Genomic DNA, 20,708 nt, shown 5'->3' with positions numbered 1-20,708 from the left:
TTTTGTTGTTTGCTTTTCATTTGTTTTGGGAATGGTGACCCTATGTTTAGTGAAGATTTTCAGGAAAGCAGGTAAATGAAGGATCAGAATTGCAACCCCTCCTTAGCAAAGTACTCCTGGAGGTAGAATCTCTGCTCATAAGACTGTGCAGCCTCTGTGACTTAACGTCTAATATTTAACTTGCCACGTTCTGCAGGCTGATGACTGAACAAAACCCATAGGTTTTGAAAATGTAAGTATTTTCCAGATGAACTATTTTCAGACGTTATTTTTGCAAGCTGGATTTGGGCTGAGAACTTAAATCTCTTTAGAATACTTGAGCTGAGTTCTTTAGGGTATTTCAGGCTTAAATGAGTCCTAGAAGTGTCTATTTAAGTTTTGCCCAATAATAATAGTTGCACTGAGGAACAGGGACTAGCTTCTCTGATATTAGCCTGCTGCAATTCTTAAATAGCTGTGTTGCGATGGACTTTTTTTTACAGTCAGTTTTGTTCTTATTTTGGAGACTGTCACACTTCGTCACAGAAGTAGGTGGCATCTTTAATTCTTCCAGCATTAGCAACAGAAGGAAGATGGGTGTGCAGGGACCTAGCAAAGGCTGCCTGCAGCTCTCCCTGGGGCTCCCCTGGTGCGAGAAGCGGGGTGCCGTGAGGGGCGCTGGGGAAGTGGTGGGAGGGCAGTGGGGAGAGCGCAGGCTGCAGGGAAAGCCGTGCTTAGGGGTCGGTGCCATCTCTGCCGTTTGGCGTCCGTCTGGCTCATTTTCTGACAAGTCGGCTGACTGTTGCCAAAGAGAAAGAAACTAAGTGTGGATTTTTTTTTTCTCCTTTTTGAGACGTTGTTTTCCGTACCTCACGTCCGGGCAGGCGAGGACCCGGCGGGCAGCTACCGGCCTTTCCGCTGTGGCCCGCCCGCCTCAGGCGACAGTGCGCCGCGGGGGTCCCTCCGCCTGGGATGTCCCACAGGCGGCTACGGCCGCGGGGGTCCCTCGGAGAGGGTAGGGGGACCCGCACGCCCATGGCAGCTGGAGCCAGACGTGAGGCGTGTGAGGGGCAACCGGGGCGGAGAAGCAGCTCCTAGCCGCGCAGACACCTGCAACCGCCATAGCGCCCGGCTCCGCCCCGCCGACTGCACTTCCCGGCAGGCAGCGGGGCAGCGCGAGGGAGGCGCATGCGCACGCTGGGCGGGGAGTCCGCGGGGCCGGAGTGGGGGTTCTGAGGGGCTTCTCCGCCTGAGGCGGCCGGTCTCCGCCCCCGCGCTGGGCTCCGGCCCCCGGGCTCCCACCCGCTCCGAGCCCGCTGCCGCAGGTGAGCCCTGCTCCGACGGGTACCTCGCCTTCCCCTGCCCCGCCCCGCCGCGGCCTGGCGGCCTTCCTCTCCCCTGCCCTCTCTCCGGCCGAGCCCCCCGTGCCTCCCCCGGTCGGCGCCGCCCCGCGGAGCGCCTCGGTGTGTCCCCGGGGTGGGGGGCTGTTGGCGGGGACCGTGGCGCTCTCTGCAGAGAGGAAAGCCGAGGCTCCTATACCTGCCTGATGGCCGGCTGGCGAGCAGCTGTAACGCTGCGCTTAACCGGATTTTTAAAAGTTTTTTTACGTACCGAAAGCCGAGGGCATCGTCTGGAACAGGCCCGAGCGGCTGCCGGGGCGGCGGGGCGTCCTCCCCAGCCCAGCCCGTCCCGTCCCGTTATGTCCGTTTGCAGTGATGCTGCGTGCTCACTAATAAAGCACGGGTGTATTGTATAACCATCGGTTTATTTGGTTTTTTTTGTTCCTCGTATATTTTTCTCTCTCAAAGTGTCTGAGAAGGGACAATGGGAGTTCAAGGACTTTGGAAGCTGCTTGAATGCGCTGGGAGACCTATAAACCCAGAGACGTTAGAAGGAAAAATTCTTGCTGTTGGTATCCTTTAAAAGTAAAGATAAGGAACCAAATTTGTAAAGGAGATTATTTTAACTATTTCACTTATTTCTACATGATCTATTATCTTTAGCTTTTTTAAAATTTTATTTTAAATCCTGATAATATTTTGATACATAGTTTTTATACTTTACAATGCGTGGAATGCCAAGACTTTTTTAATAGGTTCCTTACACAAATGCTGGGCTATAGGATTTTGTGCTTCATAAATAAATGTGCTGCTTTCAGTAGGACTACAAGATTTAAAAGTTTTAAATACTTTTGCATCAACTTTCCCATCATACTTGGTTAAATGCTTGAAAGGTGTGGAAAGAAGTTACCCTTCACGTATGTGTAAAAATAACTGGGGAGGTACTACTTGCTGCACTGTTGTTTCAACCCTGCTTTTTGTCCAGGGCAATAGGGGCAAGAAATTATTATTCTCCAAAGTTCACAAGTATTTGGATAACATTAGCTTTGATAAGCCAAGCCTGGAACAGTGGGCAAAAGCCACTTAGTCAAATATTTGCATTTTCTAGAAACTATTAGTACGGTATATGTGTAAGATAGCACGTTTTTTCCTCTTAATGTTTCTTTAAGATATCAGTATTTGGTTGAACCAAGCAATAAAGGGAGCCAGAGATCGTGGTGGTAATTCCATACAAAATGCTCACCTCCTCACTCTGTTTCATCGACTCTGCAAGTTACTCTTTTTCCGAATTCGGCCTGTCTTTGTTTTTGATGGAGAGGCACCTCTTCTGAAGAGACAAACCTTGGTAAGTACCTTTGCTGAGTCATTGCAATGCAAAATAGGATATATGTCTGCTGATGTTAAGTAGTCATTTTCAATTTCCTTCTTATTCTGCTTGTGATCCTGAGCCATGAGGATGAAGAGCTTGAAGTGCACTGCTGTGCGGGTGTTCTCTGCAATCAGTCCCAGCCTTGGTTAGCTGTTGGAGCATGCAGCAGCTCCCTTTTGATATATTCAGGTTTGATTTGCATAGAAACCAGATTGCAGAGAGGTAGATGATGGTGTAAACTTGAGTCTTGCTGCAGAACAGGCCTGAACACAACTGAACAAGCATTTGTACCCAGGAGCTGAAAACTATTCCTGAGGAAACCGACAGAGAGAGATTTAGAGGATCTGAAGGCTGTGTCCCCATTGACGTAGGATGAGTTAGGAGCTGCTTATAGACTCAGCATACAGAATTATAGCAGTAATTCACTGGATATATATCGTCAGCATCCAGCAAAATCTCATTGGTGTTAATCTTATTTTCACAGGCTAAGCGAAGACAAAGGAAGGAAGTCGCCATCAGTGATTCCAGGAAAACTACAGAGAAACTCTTGAAAACATTTTTGAAGAGACAAGTTATCAAAACTGCGCTTACTGGCAAAAGGCAAGAATAAAAATTATTTTTCCCTTGTTTATAAGTGGCAGGTAAGTTTTTATGTAGCTATTAATTACTGATGTGGGGGTTTTTTTCGTTTTCTTTCCCTAAGCAATGAAGCTTTGCCCAGTATTACACAAGTTCGAAGAGAAGAAATTGACGATATATATGTATTGCCTTCTTTAGAGCATGAAGAAAAGAACAGGTAGGTAGAATTAAGAAAAATAGCTGAAATGGTTATAATAAACTCAGATAAAAGTGTAAAACACATTTTTTGATGCTGCTGAAAGGCCTTTGACCCATGAGACTCCATAATATATAAAGTATATTTCTTTATATTTCAGTTTCTTTTTGGAGAGTTTGGTTTATAGCTCTGGATGCAGAAGCCTTGTAGTTATTTATGGGAAAGTAACAGAAGAAACTTTCAGCCTGCAGTTTAAATTTCTATACTGGATTCATGTTTAAGGATGAAAGTGCTACCTCAATCTCTGTGGCCATATCTATACGACTACATGGAATTGATGGTTCAAGCTTGGGTAGCTGGTGTGTGGCAGCTTGATTACGGTTTGCATCGCCTCATTCAGTAGTGTAGACATGTTCAGCAGAATTAGGCTTTGTGTATGTACTTGTCAAACTTGTAGCATCTTAAATACTACTAAGTGGGAATGTGGAGCTATCCATTAGATTACTATTTGCACATCTTGTAGATACTTTTTTGTACTTTAAATGCTGACCAAATAAGAATCAGGTAATTGTTTAAACAGTAAGAGTTGTCTCCATCTAGTTTTAACTGAGGTAAGTCTGCCTCCTTGATTTCTGTTCAGATCTTTGTGACTTGTATATGTATTTATAGGTGTATTTGTATGTACATGTGTATATATATGTGTGTACTTGAGGTTGTGTGTGAATTTTTGTACTTATTGGTGAAGGGATGACTAATGTCCTTTTGCTTAAAACAGGAACTTTATTTTCCTAGGTAAATATTTACATGGGGTTTTTTTCTCTTTATGATTTTAGCTCAGAGGAGGAAGATGAAAAAGAATGGGAAGTGAGAATGACCCAAAAACAGATGTTGCAGGTAAGTGCATCCTAATTGCCCTGTTACTGTGAACAGTCCTCTCATTCAGGTGCTATGCTTAAAAGACAAACAAAAAAAGTGTTTGGAAGTATAGGTCTTACTGTAGCATTACTTATCAAGCAAACAAGTTAATTTTAAGTACTATGTGAATTCCTACTAATGAGGAAATACAAATATAATTTTCTCCACTAGCATACAGCAGAATAGGAATTTCTTATGGTATCTTTTTTTTTTTCTTTTGACTACTTTCTCTGGACATGTGGAGAATAAATTGGTTTTTGTAGTGATATAAGTGAAATGTATGCATTTGTGCACATGTGTACACATATAAGACAGCATATTTAACAAAATTCCCATGTTTCTCCAAATATGAATTGACATTGAAGCACTTCACTCCTTGAGTTTTCACTGATAAATTCTGTATTCCCTTCTGATGTGCTGATCTCATGGGAAGAAGAGAAAAGAAATACAGAAAGAAGAAGGCATAAGTAATAATAAAATTATCTCTCTTTTCATCAAAGTTAAAAAAAAAGAAAAAACAAAAAAAACCCTCTTGGAAATACTGTTTGAAGTAGTTTGCATTCAGAAGGAGAACCTCTTTGGAAGGATAAAATCAGACTAGCTGAGGCTATAGGACCTGATTCTGTGATTTATAGTAAGTACCATTTTGTAAAAAGAATAAACCCAAATTTCTCTGTATAGTGTACATCAGTAATTATGTACTTTATTAGGTAGTAGTTACCTTTTTTTTTTCTTAACTTTTTTCTTCACAGTATAGGAAGTAGCAACAAAGGTTTTGCACGGGTGTTTTTTGTTGTTTGGAATGATGTTCTAAATATTTTATTGTTCTTGCTGTGCTGTAATATTAAATACATGTTTATGTTGTTTTCCATTTTTATAGGAAGAGTTATGTGAAAATCCTCATTCTGTAGATATTGAATCAGAAGATTTCCACAAGCTGCCTCCAGAAATAAAACATGAGATCTTGACTGATATGAAAGAATTTACAAAACGAAAAAGAACATTATTTGAAGCAATGCCAGAGGTAATTTTTATTTTAGTTTTCAAGCCATCAGAGTGGAGCTATTGCCATTAATGCAGGTGAAGACTACATAAGAGTATCACATCTGGAAAGCTTTGCCCCCAGGCCTATTTAATAAGAGATGTTATGTTGAGGGGGAAAAAACCCAATGAGATAATAACTCTTAACAGAGCCTTCCCATGTGTCTATTCAGAGCCCTACCTCTTGATTTCCACTAGAACTGGCAGAGCTAATTCAGTTTGGCAAGAATGGAAAAAATCATGCTGCGTCTCATGCCTCATCAGCATTACACCCAAGATTTCAATTGCAAGACATACTGCTGGCATGGATACACCAGGCAGAATGAACGCAGCTTTGATTGCAAACCCTCAGGTTGCTGGGGGAGCTGGCAGCTGGGAAAAGGCTTTGGCAGCTTAGGCAGACGTGTTACTGAAGCCATTCGGAGACAGTCTGTAGTGCCACTTCTACAACAGCTTTTCAGAGCACAGTTACATTTTTAAAGTGCAATGTATGTCAGATCAAATGATAGCTTGTGGCCAAGTGTAAGCTAAAAACCATCATCTTAGAACAGAATTCACATGTGGATGGTTTTAATTGCAGTGTTTTTGAGATGGGGACCAGCTCTGTTAGCCAGCGAAGTTTTGTGGGTCACATCGAGTTCTTGTTGTGTTTAGCCAGTGTTCAGAACTACTTAATGGTACCTTTTAGAATTGTTGTGTGTTACTGGGCTGGTGTTGCTGTCACTTGGGAGTGCAGCAGTCAGTAAAATGTTACCTGCTTAAAGGAAACTCTTAAAAGGCTCTCCAGAGAGTGGTAAATGAACTTGCTTAAAAGATGCAGCTGGTGGCATTTTATTTAAATTGACTTGGGGTTTTTTTGTTGTTTTGTGGTTTGTTTTGTTTTTGTTTTTTTTTTTAAGGGGTCTGATGACTTTTCCCAGTACCAGCTGAGGGGTTTGCTTAAGAAAAGCAGCCTCAATCGGTGCATAGAAAATGTACAAAAAGAATTGAATCAACAGCACTCGGGTGAAATCCAAACACAATATGAAAATGAAGGTGGTTTTGTGAAAGAAGTGGAATCTAGGAAGGTAGTCTCTGAAGATACTTCTCACTATATCCTAATAAAGGGTATGTCAGGTCTTAATTTTGTAAAACCTCTTGTTTGGTGTGTGCAGTCTGCAGCTCTCAGTTTTCAGAAAAACCTGAGTATTGCTTAGAGGTGCATGTAGCCAATATTTGTGTGAAATGTTCATTACTGTTAGACATAATTAACTGTGATCTGTAAACGTGTAGAAAAATGATTTATTTATTTAATGATGTTCATTATGTAAAATGGAATGTTAATATAAAGATGTCTTTTTATCAAAAAAACCTCACCAGTCAACAGAAAACTTTCTTTCAGGTATTCAAGCAAAAGAAGCTACAGGTAGAGACGTGGAAACTACTGCAGGACCCTCATCAAAAATGCTTGAGTTTACTAAATTGAATAAAAGCAATGAATCTCCTGCTAATGCAAAACTAGTTGCATCTGACAAGTTGCAGACAGAGAAAGATAATGTGGCGACAGCACCACCCTCTCCTCGGACTTTGCTTGCTATCCAGGCAGCTATGGTAGAAAGCAGCTCAGAAGAAGAACTGGGTGAAGAAGATACAGGACAATTGAACGTGAACCAATCTGTAACAGAGGAAGGCAGTGTGTCTCCAAGAACATTGCAGGCAATTCAGCAAGCTCTGAGTGGTGATGATATAAAGGAGGATGTTGTTACTGTTAGAACTGATAGCATGCTACCAGAAAGATCAGAAGTGAAGGATTTACTGCTTAGTAGCTCAGATGAGGAAGATCAGATTCCTGAAGTTAAGGAGGGAAATAAAATACCTACATCTACAATTCATTCATCAAACCAAGTGATTATGCAAGACTCTGAATATGAACAAAAGAGTCAGGAGTTGGAAACAAATCATATTGCATCCAAGGACACCAATATATCCAGAGCTGAAAATAATTCTTGTATTGACAGTACTAGAAAAGGCAAAGATGATGTAGACAAAGAAGAAAATGGTTCCAAAATAGACTTAAATTCTGTGGGAGATAAGGATATAAACTTGTGCACGAAGAAGCCAAGCCGTTCTCCTGTACAAACTAGTGTAGGGGCTTTGATTCATGCTGAAACAATAGACCTTTCTAAAAATGAGGAAAACTTGAAACTTTCTGAAAATACAGAGGAAATAATTTCACAAACAGAAGAGAATGTATCTGAGGTACAAAAGGATGTTAGATTTTTTCCAGAAGCAAAAGGTCCTGAGGAGGAAAGAGAAGGGTTATCTCAGTCTGAAGACAGTGATTCTGACGGTATGTGCTTTTTAATTGTGTAAAAATATAAGAAAATAGGACCTTATTGTATTTGTAGTCACTTGAAGTTAATCTTTTCTCCTAGTAAGAAATGCTTTAAAATACATCTATTCCTGCGTATGTAAGAGAGGAAGAAAATCTGAGCTGTGTTTTTCCCTTTGGTGTTGTGTTTTATCATTGAAACCTGAGTGTAGAACACGGAGAATCAAGAAGGCATGCTGGTTTGTACATTGAACTTAACTGGTGTATTAATGGTGAACCACTTGGTTTCTGTAATTTCACAATCTTTATATCTATTTGCTGCATATAGGAAAAAAAAAGTAATCACTGCCCAAGTTAAAAACACGTACAAATACTTCTTTTTAAACAAGCAGCAGGAAGTTGAAATTTTCATTTGCCTTTAATAGGAAGCTTTATTGAAGTGGATACTGAAATCAATAATGAGGCTGAGTTTGCTACTAAATATGATGAAAAACTGGATGATGAAGCAGCACTTCCAAAAGTGGAGACAGACAAACATGATATTGTCACACAGGACTTGCTGAAAGAGTCTGATGAAGTGCAGTTGGCAAATGATCAGAATGTTGCAAGGGAAGATGATGGTAAAGATGCAGTGGATGAGTGGCAAGACGTCAGTTTGGTAACTCCTTGTTATTTGTTCTGAGCTAGTAATGAAGTGCTCTGCCCCCAGGTAGTTTTTAAGGAAAACTATTGGACAGATGCTTACTGTTTCGTTGCTTTCTCATATATGTATCTAATTCTGTGGGAGGTGATTTTTCTTTAAAGTTGGTGGTTAACCATAATCTTTCTGAAATCAGAGGGAAACTAAGGTTTTAGCACTCTGATGAATAGGTCTATCTTTGGTCTTATAATTTACTGCATTAGAGAAGCTATGACAACTTCCATGTGTGAATTAATAGAACACATAATACTAGAATAATTATCGTTGAAGACTTAGTGCTTTACTTAACTAAGTGTACCTGAATTATTGAAATAATGAAAATCTTGGTTTATTTTTCAGGAGGAACTAGAAGAATTAGAAAATGACCTTTCTGCTGAGCAGAGCATGCTTCAGGCTCAAAAACAGCAGCAGGAACGTGTTGCTTCTTCTGTAACAGGACAGATGTTCTTGGAAAGCCAGGTAGTATTTGTTGAATCATTTTGATTTGATATAGCATGATGTGGTCCACCCCTCCACTCAGTCAGACATTTTCTCAAAAGCTGTTAGTAATTTTGCTTAATTATAGGTCAACTTTTTTCCTCTTAGGATCTTGTTTTCTTCAGTCTGCTTGATTTAAAATATTCAAAGTATTGAGATAGTCTTGAATTCCAACTTTAAAAATAACTGTTATAGCATTATAAAATAATAAAAAAATTATAAATAAATCAACAGTTTTTAAGCACCAACTTTTTAAAGTTGGACCAGTTTGATCTTTGCCTGCTGCTGTGCAAGGTGCAAATTGGGCAAAAAAAAATAAGGAAGTTAGATTCAGGAGTATGAAATTGATGTAATCTGGGTGTTGGGTAAATTGTGATTTTCGCTTAGGGATTAAAAGATAAAAGCTTACAAGAAATCCACGTGGCAACTCAGGTTTATACCCGATAACTACTGAACTAACTGATTTTAAAGAATCTCACCAGTAATACCTGCATAAGCCTGTAACTGCTGTTTCAGTATTAGTGTTTAAAGGTTAATGCAGTCTATTGCAAGGACTACTTGCAATACAATGTGGTGAGGTTAACATATCCATAATACAGTAGAAAAGTGATAGTATCTATGATGTAATAAAGTTATTCTAACAAATTAATTCTGAGAAACATATAAATGCTTTTATTTTCTTTGCATAAAAGTGATAATTTTGTCTTACAATGATTGAAGTTTCTGTTTTCTTTGTTAAATATTTGCTCATACTTGTTTCTTCAGATGATTTTTTTTCTTTAAAGGCCAGTTGATTGTGCTTTTGTAATATTGTGTACCATATAATGGTAGATGCACCATTATAGTTGTAAGTCTTTTGTCCTTGTGCTTTTGCTCTTTATCACAATAAAAGTTTTGAGACTGACTTTGTCAGGGCAGAAAAGCCAGCTGCAGTGAGGAAAAAAAAAAGTGTGTGTATGTGCAGATATATGCATACATATCAAATATATATTTAATAAACTTTACACCTCAGGTTTTGCAGTGATTATTACATCCAACTTGGGAGCAGGAGAGTAAATGGAAAGCATAGTTGCTGGAGATGATGTAATCCAGAATTGTGTAACTAACACAAGCCTGTAAACCTAGTGTGTGTGGGATATTTAACTGAGGGTAAATAATGTATTCCATAAAAGCAAATTGTATAAAAGGCATCAAAATACATGGATATCAAAACACCATCCAAAGGATGATTAGTCTGCCCGGTTTCCTGCTTGATATTAATGTTTCTCATATACTGTCATATTATTTTCTGACCTAAGGTGTAATAACTGATTTTATTTTTTTTTTTAATTTTTAAAATTTATTTAACCTATATCTTTCTTTCATGGAGCCCACATAATTGTAATGCATGGACTTTTCTCCATGTTATGTAAAGCACAATACTTAGTATGCTTGTGTAATTAAGACGGCAGATTCTTAAACTGCATAGTAATAGTGTGATCAAGTAGTGCTTGACTTACATGGCACTATCTGCCTGAGATGAGTAAGTGGGATTTTCCCCTTGACTTAACTGTGCCTGGCACTCTTTAGCGGAAACTTAAGATTTGCTATGAAATATTAAATACCTCACAAGTGTGAATCTAGCAGTTCTGAGTCAAGCAGAAGTATAATAAAGTTCCTTCTTCAGAAGAAATACTAACAGTTTTCTCTCCATCCTACAGGAGCTTCTCCGTCTGTTTGGCATTCCATATATTGAAGCTCCGATGGAGGCAGAGGCACAGTGTGCTATACTGGACCTCACTGATCAGACCTCTGGGACAATCACTGATGATAGTGATGTTTGGTTATTTGGTGCACGACACGTTTATAAAAATTTCTTTAGTCAAAACAAATATGTGGAATATTATCAGTATGTTGATGTTCAAAACCAGCTAGGTAAGCCTCGGGTATTGATTTGTTAAATAGTCTTTAATAAGACAGCACTACTATGTATCTTTTTGAAGTTGTATTTTCTACAGAATTTTGTTTGTCTGTTATTACAATGCCTGCTATTTGGAGAGTCCCTGAAGACATTCAGTTGGGTTACTGGTTTTACTGCCAGGTGACCTCCCTGAATTTGCAGACACTCTGCACACAGAGTTACTGTGATGATCACTGAGGCTGGAGGTGTGAACTGTGGTATCAGTTTCTGGGTAAATGTCAGCATGACTTTTCTGACGTGGTGGCAAAATTATATTCTGATGTCATCAGATTTATAGTCTTCTGGAAATGGAAGTTAATTTTGGACATACTGACACATAATGTATTAGAAGAGGATCTGACATATTTATATGCCCTGTAAAAGGTTTTTCATTTAGTTAATACTGACAGCTTTTTTTTCTTTCATATTGGTCTTGTACCAGTCTAATGAAATTGTTGCTAATTATGTTGAACTACTGAACTTGTGTCATGTAGTGTATTACGGAGCCAATTTTAACTTTTTCTTATGACTTATTTAAGCAAGGCTTTTAAAATTGGTCTTGACGTTTTCAAAGTTGAGAGAGGCTATAGACTTTGAAATAATATTTTAATGTCTTCAGCATGTAAAATTTCACAACATTTTTATGTGGTGAAAAATATGTCTTTGGTTTCTTCTCTCAGCAAATTGAATGAAATATTTTTTCCCTCTACTTACACCTACTTAGGTGCTACTATAGCTTCCTTGGAAAGGACTGCTGTAAAAGCACATGTGTGATTTTTAGCAGTTGTTAATGTAATAAGCCAGAGCTTTTATTTATTGAGGAAAAGTAGTCACCATCAGTCTTCACGTAACATTCCTCTGCGGTCTTCTATGCCTTTTCCATGCGTTGCGCAATTCTTGTTTCTTGACAGTCGATGGATGTCCTGACCAGCATGCTGATAGTCTTGCTTTGTGTGCTTAGAGACACATCCCTCCTTTTCTCCACTGATTTTTTTTTTTTTTTTTTTTAAAATCCTGAAGCTTGTCACTGAAAATCAATCTGGTTGCCTCATATCTTACAGCAAACCAAGCAGAAGTAGTCAACTGAGTTCTTCCTTCTTTCTGGCTGTTTCATGGGCTCTTTTTTTCTACTTAGTAACTCCACTAGTACAGAGCAAAAGGCTTCCAGTTTGGGAACACTTTAAAGAAGCAGAGGCATTGATATTCTGGACTGGAATTCAAATGGAATGTTTTTATTTCTGATTCGAGGGTTGTTAAATTCAGGTCAGCATTAGATAAGAACAAGACAGTAACTGGAGAAATATATGTGAAATAATACCTCTCAGCTCTTAGAAAACCAGAATTTCATAACGGTATTTACATTGTAACATTTTAATTTTGGCAAGATGTATTTGCCAAGTTAGCGCAACTACTGGTGCTTGAGCTAGCAGTATCGTATTGACACTGCTCCAAAATATAATTTAGCAAATTCTGATATTGAATATAAATGTAATCTTACAGAGTTAATGCCTTTGTGTTCCCTTTGGTTTTTTTTGTCTTTCAGATAATGTATTATTTTTTAATTTGTACGAGAACAGATGCTGAATCCACTGGGTTTATTTGGTTTATGCGCCTTCTTTTACAGGGTTGGATCGAAGCAAGCTGATTAATTTGGCATACTTGCTTGGAAGTGACTACACAGAGGGCATCCCAAATGTCGGCTTTGTAACAGCAATGGAGATTTTAAATGAATTTCCTGGGCATGGCTTGGAACCTCTCTTAAAATTCGCGTATGCTTTGTCGTATTTTGGGTTTTTTATCTCTCTGTAATATGAATATTAGTGAATATACTTTTCTGCTATTAAGCATACAACAAAACATGTGATCATCATTGACCATCATCAAGGAGACTAAGTGAACTGTAAAATATGTGGCTTTGTTATCTCACTGTTTGAAATAGCAGGTAAATAAGGTGACATGTTGATACATCAATTACAGTGAGACTAATGAAGACAATAGAACAGCTGTAGAACTGTGCGACTGCCTCTGAGTTCATTGCAGAGCTGGATCCCTAGTGGAGTGGAGGTTGTTTCTCCCTGAGTTTGTGAGGAAGTGCTGTAGCTTACTCATAGAGAAAAAGAGACTTGATGACTTGATGAGTGAGGAGTGGATGACCTGGAGAGAGACAGACAGGTAGGCTGTGGGGAACAACAAGATTTGAAGAGGGTCGAGCCAGTTATATCAGTAATGGTGAGGATGGTTTGGTTTTGTTTGTTTTTTTTAACCAAAAAAACTCCAAAAATGATCATTATGTGTGGAACATCCTTCCCAAGTGAGGCTGAATTTAGGGACATCTGGCAGCTTATGGGGAATCCAGGTGATGTTTGCTACTGTGGCTGTGTTTACTGTATATGTTTTGTCTTTTTTATATTCAGATTGTATGTTCCTTTGGCCATTTTTATTTGGATATTTCCTGCCTCATCTCATGTAGTAACTAAAGTAGGGAGACTCATTAAGGCTATTGAAATTAGCATGGTGGCTCTTGATATTCCAAATTATATTTTATGGTGGCAAATGAATACTTTCCCCTTTTTCAGTGAGTGGTGGAATGAGGCGCAGAAGAGTAAGAAATTAAGACCTAATCCACATGATACCAAGGTGAAGAAGAAGCTGCGGGAGCTGCAGCTTTCTTCAGGTTTCCCAAATCCAGCAGTGGCAGAAGCATACCTGAAGCCTGTGGTGGATGAGACAAGGGGTTCGTTCACCTGGGGGAAGCCTGACGTAGAGCTGATCAGAGAATATCCTTTTACTGTGTGTCAGGACTTGTTAGATAAAGTACTTGAATTCAAGTTCATAAAGTTTGTAAATGAGTCAGTAATGGTGTGTCAAATTCTTAACATCTCATTGGTGTGAGGTGCCCCCCGCCCCATCTGCGCATGCCATCCTACAATGATACCAGCTCTGGAATGGAAGGGAATGCAGCTGTGCATGTGTGGCATTCAGGGCTGCTCTGCCCTCCTGGGAGAGCGGGCTGCTTCACTTTGCATGCAAAGAGAGTCTCGTAGCTGGACTGACTGGTTTGCTCTGATGTTTCCGTGACTCTGCTGTGCCTGTTTCTAGACTGAGAGCTGGATTGTTTGCACACTCCTGATGTATGTTTCCCAAATAAGTTTCGAAACCTAGTCAGAAATGGTGATTCAGTCTGCGCTTTATTCCTATTCGCCACATTTCTTGCAATAATGTCTATTTGTTGCATCTGTTACAGCTAGAGCTGCAGTGATTTGTTGAAAAGTAGATGGCAATGCATGCAGAGCTAATAGTGTTTTAAACATTAAATGAAACTTCCAGTGTGTGCAAATGTAAAAATGTTTACTTACAGGTATTTTGTCTTATGGAAGTACCATATAGCCAAAATGAGTTCTGTCTTCACTGAGACGTGCTTTTGGAAATGTTGATATTAGAGAAAAAGTTCTGTAACTGAGAGAGATGTAACAGCATGATTAAGATATGTGGCGTAATGCTGGAACCATCCACATAAGTCAGCTGTAATAACTTGGAGTATTTTCTCTGGTTTTGTAGAAAAAGCTTTGAAGTTGAGTAACTTTCCTCCAGACATTGTTTATTTGAGGAATTTTCATTTTATGTGTTTACAAAATAGTAGTAGTAGCCATTTTGTAAAGTTCCTTAACTTTCTGCACATTCTGTCAGGATCACTTTGGCTGGACTAGGACAAAGATAGATGAAATCCTTTTGCCTGTGATGAAACAGCTGAACTTGCAGCAGGTAAAGTATAAAATTATGTGCAGTTTAAGGGTAACTGGAAAATTGTATGAGAAACATTTTAAAATGAGCAGCAAGGTTTTAATCTAAAATAAATTACTCAGAAACTGGGATTTGGCTGTTTTTTTAATCATATATATATTTTTAAAAGTCATTAAACTTCTCTAGACTTCATTTCCATATGATTTGGGTGTGCTGTGAGGCACTCTACATAATTTCAATTGTTGGTTTCACATTTTGTTATCTATCAAGCACCTATCTCAAGTGCAGGTTGCTCTTTGTTCTGGATGTGGCTGAAACTACAGGCACCTCAAGCACCTTTAGTACTTTCGAAAGAAGAGCATGCTGTCTCTAAAAATTATTTATAAACATGCCCCTGAGATTTTGATGAAGTGAGTCTGACCATTTGGTACCATCCATATCCTTTGAAGAGGAGTGCAGACTGAACTGTTGAGCAAATGCTCATTAATAATATTACTCTAATTTCCAAATAAATGTTCTGTCAACTTTAATAAAACTTAGAAGTGAATGGTGGTGCGTGCTGTTATACTGTGAAAGTCAGTGGTAAAGCTGATCACCTAAGGTCAGATTCTTTTTTCCTTTTGCCATAAGCAAGATAGAAATGTAGTCTAAACCAGTGTTCTAGGTTCTCTCTGTCACTCAAAGGAGCAAAAGGTACCAAAACCCGTAGTTAAATCTATATACTTTCAGGATGGCTATGGAAGTGTCTGTATCTCTTAAATAATTTTAGGGACAATATAGAGGACTAGCTTAGTCTATACAGCAAGCCTAGCTGTGGTTGAGTAACACAGACCCGTTTTGTGTGACTGCTTGGTCAGTCTTCTACTCTTGAATCTTTATACTGTGTTACATTGAACTTGAGTCAAATGACCATGTTATGTTGCAGTAGCATATGCAAATATAAAGTGCGCTTAACATTTGCTTAGTAAACATGTTGTTTTAACAGCTTGAAGCTGAGGATGTGTTTGTAAGGATGTACTGAAGAGCGCTACAGAGATTCTCTGCGTTAGGGTTGAAAATAGCAACATATGTCTAATCATCGGCCTCACAATGTTTATAAAATTTCACTGGAGTTTGCTTATTTAGTTTCTGTAAAGGTTCATGTTGCATAATTTATAATAAAGTATAGGTATTACTATAATGCATCTTATTGTTCACATCTATTTGCATGCATATTAATTTCATTATTCCTTTACCCTGCTTTAATTTGGGGTGCTTTACAGTATAGCTGAGATAACAGCTGAATTCCCATCACAAAAAAAACCTAAAGGTGTTTCTCTGTTTTATTTTTGATAGACTCAGCTTCGAATTGATTCATTCTTCAGACTAGCACAGCATGAAAAACTAGCTATTAAAAGTCAGAGACTGCGCAGAGCTGTGACTTGTCTGAAGAGAAAGGAAAAAGAAGAAGCCGATCAAATTCGGGAGGCTACTGCTATTATGGAGATTGAACTTAAACAACATGAGGAAAGGAAAGGGGAAGGTGCTGCAGGCTGCGCAAACCGTCAAGCTGTGGCAACAGAAGTCCAAAGTGGAAAGAGAAGAAAACATTCAGATTGCGGAAAAGAACATTTATATGGAGGTGGTTTTGTTGGGAATTTGCATCTTTCGGAAACTTCTAGTGACTCCTCAGTAGAGGAATCAGAAAGCAGAGATTTAGGCAAGAGCAAAAGGAGGAAAAATGTCTCTGCAGTGGAGACAGCAGACCATAAAGAGAAAAAAGGGTGCAGTAGCTCAAGTGGTGAGGATGAAGAACTGGGAAACATAGTCATGGTGACCGCCAAACCTGTGTTTGAGGGCAGGAAAAAGAAATCGCAGAGTAAGAGAGGAATAAAAAAGAAAAAGTCTTAAACAAAAAAAGTCTTAAAGAGAGACTCTGTATGTGTGGTTTTATGACTTAAGCTTTGTAAATATTCTAATGAATTTTTGATTAAAATAAATTATATCTATTTGTCATGTATTTGTCATGCATTTTGTGTCCAGAATAGGAGGGATTTTAAACAATGAAAAAAATTAAGTTTAGTACACTTACTCATAAAGATCTAGACTGGACTTGGTATCGGTTTTCTGTTTTGAGATTTTACTGTTTTGAGATTTTTAAAATTGAGCCAAAACATGATGTCCATTCATTTGCATTCTAACTGAGGTGAGAGCTGTTACAATCACATTCAAACTGTTACTTCCTTAACTTCACACTTAAATGAATGTCCACGTCTCGGCAGGGATAGAGTTAATTTTCTTCCTTGCAGCTGATATAGTGCTGTGTTTTGGATTTGGTATAATGTTGATAACACACTGCTGTTTTTAGTTGTTGCCAAGCAGCCGAGGGCTTTTCAGCTTCTCATATTGCCCTGCCAACGAGAAGGCGGGGGGCACCCAAGAAGCTGGGAGGGAGCACAGCCAGGGCAGCTGACCCCAAATGATAAAAGGAATATTCCATACCATATGATGTCATGCTCAGTATATAACTGGGGGTTGACTGGGAGGCTTGGTGGCTTGGGAATTAGCTGAGCATTGGCTTTGTGTGGTGAGAAATTGTACTGTTCATCACTTGTTTTGTATATTCTTTTATCATTATTATCTTCCTTTTCTGTCCTATTAAACTGTCTTTATCTTAACCCGTGAGTCTTCATTTTTTTCCCCCTTTTCAATTCTCCCCCACCCCACTGGGCAGGTGGGAGTGAGCAAAGGGCTGTGTGGTTGTTTTAGCTGCCGGACGGCTTAAACCATAACAGTCATTTAGGTACCCATTGTGGGGCACGAAGGGTTGAGATAACGACAGATTTGACCTGAGCATGTTAAGACAAATTTGTTGTAAGTGTTCATTTTATTAGTTTAATGGTTGCTGGTCACAATGTTGTATTACTTGTTCGCATGGTTGTGTCATGTTAAGTTCTTAGTTGCGTTATGTATTCCCTACAGTGCCATTTATCACCTCTGGGAGCTGGATCAGAATGTTCCTTTCGCTGCACTGTGTACTATTTGCTTACGATAAGATTATTGGCCATGAGAATGATGTGGTCTGTGTCTTCAGCATTGCTGTCACTTCTGTACCTCGGGCACTATCTCCTGGGAATTATTAATAATTACACTCTCTACCTTTTTTCTGTGGAGAACCAATCTATGGGGGAGATGGGGGAACACTCTCACCTTCCCTTTCTCCTTCAGGCTGGTTACACCAGGTGTTGAGAATCTTGAATACCCTTGGGCTGTTCAGAGCAGCGTGTTCCTATTGCTAGGTCTGCTGAATGTGTTTCAGGTTGTGTTTGGAGTTCAGTAATTATTTAAAAATATGACCCAGAGCTTTGCCCTGAGGCTGGATAGTTAAGAGTGGCAGGGTGTGTGGGGTAGCATGGGCAAATGCCTAGGGTGGTGGGCACCTCCAGTGTTTTGGAACTTTACCCCTGAACAAGTGCAGAACCCTTAGTAGAATATTTGGAAAAACTATGCTGTCACCCTGGCAATTCCAGAGATTCACAGATTGGTAGGGATGGGAAGAGACCTCTGGAGATCATCTAGTCCGAGCCCCCTGCTAGAGCAGGTTGCACAGGATTGTGTCCAGGTGGGTTTTGAATATCTCCAGAGAAGGAGACTCCACAACCTCTCTGGGCAGCCTGTTCCAATGCTCGGTCACCCTCAAAGAAAAGTTTTTCCTCATGTTCAGATGGAACTTCCTGTGTTCTAGTTTGTGCCCTGTGTTCGGTTTTGTGTGGCAAGGTTTTGGTAGCGGGAGGGGCTACAGGGGTGACTTCTGTGAGAAGTTGCTAGAAGCTTCCCCTGTGTCTGATAGAGCCAATGCCAGCCGGCTCCAAGATGGATCCGCCCCTGGCCAGGGCCAAGCCAATCAGCGCCTCTGTGATAACATATTTAAGAAGGAAAACAAAAGAGTTAAAAAAAAGCTTTTGCAACCGGAGAGAGGAGTGAGAAGATGTAAGAAACTCTGCAGACACCAAGGTCAGTGAGGAAGGAGGGAGAGGAGGCGCTCCAGACACCAGAGCAAAGATCCCCCTGCAGCCCGTGGTGAAAACCATGGTGAAGCAGGCTGTTCCCTGCAGCCCATGGAGGAGGGATGAGGGGGTGTAGAGATTCCACCTGCAGCCCGTGGAGGAACCCATGCTGGAGCAGGTGGAGGCACCTGAAGGAGGCTGTGGCCCGTGGGAAGCCCACGCTGGAGCAAGTTCCAGGCCGGACTGGTGGACCCGTGAAGAGGGGAGCCCACGCCAGGGCACGTTTGCTGGCAGGACTTGTGACCCTGTGGGAGGGACCCCACGCTGGAGCAGTCTGCTCCTGAAGGTCTGCACCCCATGGGAGAGACCCCACGCTGGAGCAGTCTGCTCCTGAAGGTCTGCACCCTGTGGGAGAGACCACGCTGGAGCAGTTCGTGAAGGACTGTAGCCCGTGGGAGAGACTCCATGTTGGAGCAGGGGAATGTTGAGAGGAGTCCTCCCCCTGAGGACAAAGAAGCGGCAGAGACAATGTGTGCTGAACTGACCGCAACCCCCATTCCCTGCCCCCTTGTGCCGCTGAGGGGGGAGGAGGTTGAAGCCGGGAGCGAAGTTGAGCCTGAGAAGATGGGAGGGGTGGGGGGAGGTGTTTTAAGACTTGATTGTCTTTTCTCATTGCTCTACTCTCTTTTGCTTAGTAATAAATTAGATGAATCTCCTCTCTACATTCAGTCTGTTTTGCTCCTGATGGTAATTAGTGAGTGATCTCCCCCTGTCCTTATCTCGACCCAAGCCTTTTGTTAGACTTCTCCTCTCCCATCCCGCTGGGGGAGGGGTGAGTGAGCGGCCACGTGGCACCCAGCTGCCGGCTGGGCTTAAACCACGACATGCCCGTTGCCCCTTGTCCTGTCACTGGGCACCACTGAGAAGAGTCTGGCCCCATCCTTATGACATCCACCCTTCAGATATTTGTAAATATTGATAAGATCCCCTCTCAGTCTTCTCTGGGGAGCCCAGAACTGGACACAATATTCCAGATGTGGCCTCACCAGGGCAGAGTAGAGGGGGAGGATAACCTCCCTCGACCTGCTGGCCACACTCTTAATGCACCCCAGGACACCATTGGCCGCCTTGGCCACAGGGGCATGTTGCTGGCTCATGGAGAGAGCTTGCTGTCCACCAGGACTCCCAGGTCCTTCTTCACAGTGCTGCTTCCCAGCAGGTCAACCTCTAACCTGTACTGGTGCTTGGGGTTGTTATTCCCTAGATTCAGGACCCTACACTTGCTCTTACTGAATTTCAAATGGTTCCTCTTCACCCAACTCTCTGGTCTGTCAAGACCTCTCTGAATGACAGTGCAGCCTTCTGGTTTGTTGGCCACTCCTCCCAGTTTTGTATCATCAGCAAATTTGGGGTGTGTACACTCTGTCTCCTTGTCCAGGTCACTGATGAATATGCTGAATAAGACTGGGCCAAGCACTGACCCTTGGGGCATACCATTAGATACAGGCCTCCAACTAGACTCTGCACCACTTATCACAACCCAAATTGTTGCAAAGTACTGGGGCCTGGCCCATGGCTACCAAGCTCTGTTCAACACTGTTCAGTACCCTCAAGGGGAAGAAAAGGTCTCTGGATCTGATGATGATGACAGGCACTGTGGCCACTCCAATCCCAGTCACAGGCACTGTGGCTGAACCAAAAAAACAACCTGCGCCAGTATCAGTCACCGTCCCTATGCAGAAGAAGAAACACACAAAAAAATCAGTTCGCTTAGTAAGGCATGATGATGGACCAGGACCATCACGAGAAAAGGAAGAGGAGAAGAAACCAGAAGTAATCACCCGATCCCTGTCCCTGAGTGAGCTGTGAGGTATGCAAAAAGATTTCAACCGCCATCCAGGTGAGCACATTGTTACCTGGCTGCTCCAATGCTGGGATAATGGGGCCAGTAGCCTGGAATTAGAGGGTAGGGAGACCAAGCAGCTGGGATCCCTGTCTAGGGAAGGGGATATTGACAAGGCAATTGGGAAAAAGACAAAAGCTCTCAGCCTCTGGAGGTGACTCCTGTCGGGCATGAGGGAAAGGTATCCCTTCAGTGAAGATGTTGTATGTAACCCACCATGGAATGAGGTATC

At 41.0% G+C, this 20,708-nt stretch overlaps 1 protein-coding gene across 1 annotated transcript; it reads left to right on the top strand.

The window, feature by feature from the left end:
* The first annotated feature begins 1,164 nt into the window (after nucleotides 1-1,164).
* ERCC5 (ERCC excision repair 5, endonuclease) lies at nucleotides 1,165-17,229 on the top strand. The gene is made up of 16 exons (XM_054813623.1): nucleotides 1,165-1,304; nucleotides 1,788-1,891; nucleotides 2,489-2,664; nucleotides 3,173-3,288; nucleotides 3,392-3,484; nucleotides 4,297-4,357; nucleotides 5,259-5,402; nucleotides 6,319-6,526; nucleotides 6,801-7,748; nucleotides 8,156-8,388; nucleotides 8,770-8,889; nucleotides 10,608-10,821; nucleotides 12,471-12,615; nucleotides 13,423-13,625; nucleotides 14,526-14,608; nucleotides 15,923-17,229. Exons 2-16 carry the CDS (start codon nucleotides 1,804-1,806, stop codon nucleotides 16,475-16,477), a joined length of 3,387 nt encoding a protein of 1,128 aa, XP_054669598.1. The 5' UTR covers nucleotides 1,165-1,304; nucleotides 1,788-1,803; the 3' UTR covers nucleotides 16,478-17,229.
* The last annotated feature ends 3,479 nt before the right edge of the window (nucleotides 17,230-20,708 follow it).

This window comes from Grus americana, chromosome 1 (assembly GCF_028858705.1).
Source record: "Grus americana isolate bGruAme1 chromosome 1, bGruAme1.mat, whole genome shotgun sequence".
NCBI lineage: Eukaryota > Metazoa > Chordata > Aves > Gruiformes > Gruidae > Grus > Grus americana.
Note: the sequence above shows the minus strand (reverse complement) of the source record. Positions and strands in the feature narration are given on the sequence as shown.

What these genes read in the sequence shown, in the direction of transcription:
- ERCC5 (XM_054813623.1), top strand. Translation starts at nt 1,804, where the DNA reads ATGGGAGTTCAAGGACTTTGGAAGCTGCTTGAATGCGCTGGGAGACCT. An exon ending in ACTGCGCTTACTGGCAAAAG is followed by an intron (nt 3,289 to 3,391) that starts GCAAGAATAAAA and finishes TCTTTCCCTAAG; the next exon opens with CAATGAAGCTTTGCCCAGTA. An exon ending in TATTTGAAGCAATGCCAGAG is followed by an intron (nt 5,403 to 6,318) that starts GTAATTTTTATT and finishes TTTTTTTTTAAG; the next exon opens with GGGTCTGATGACTTTTCCCA.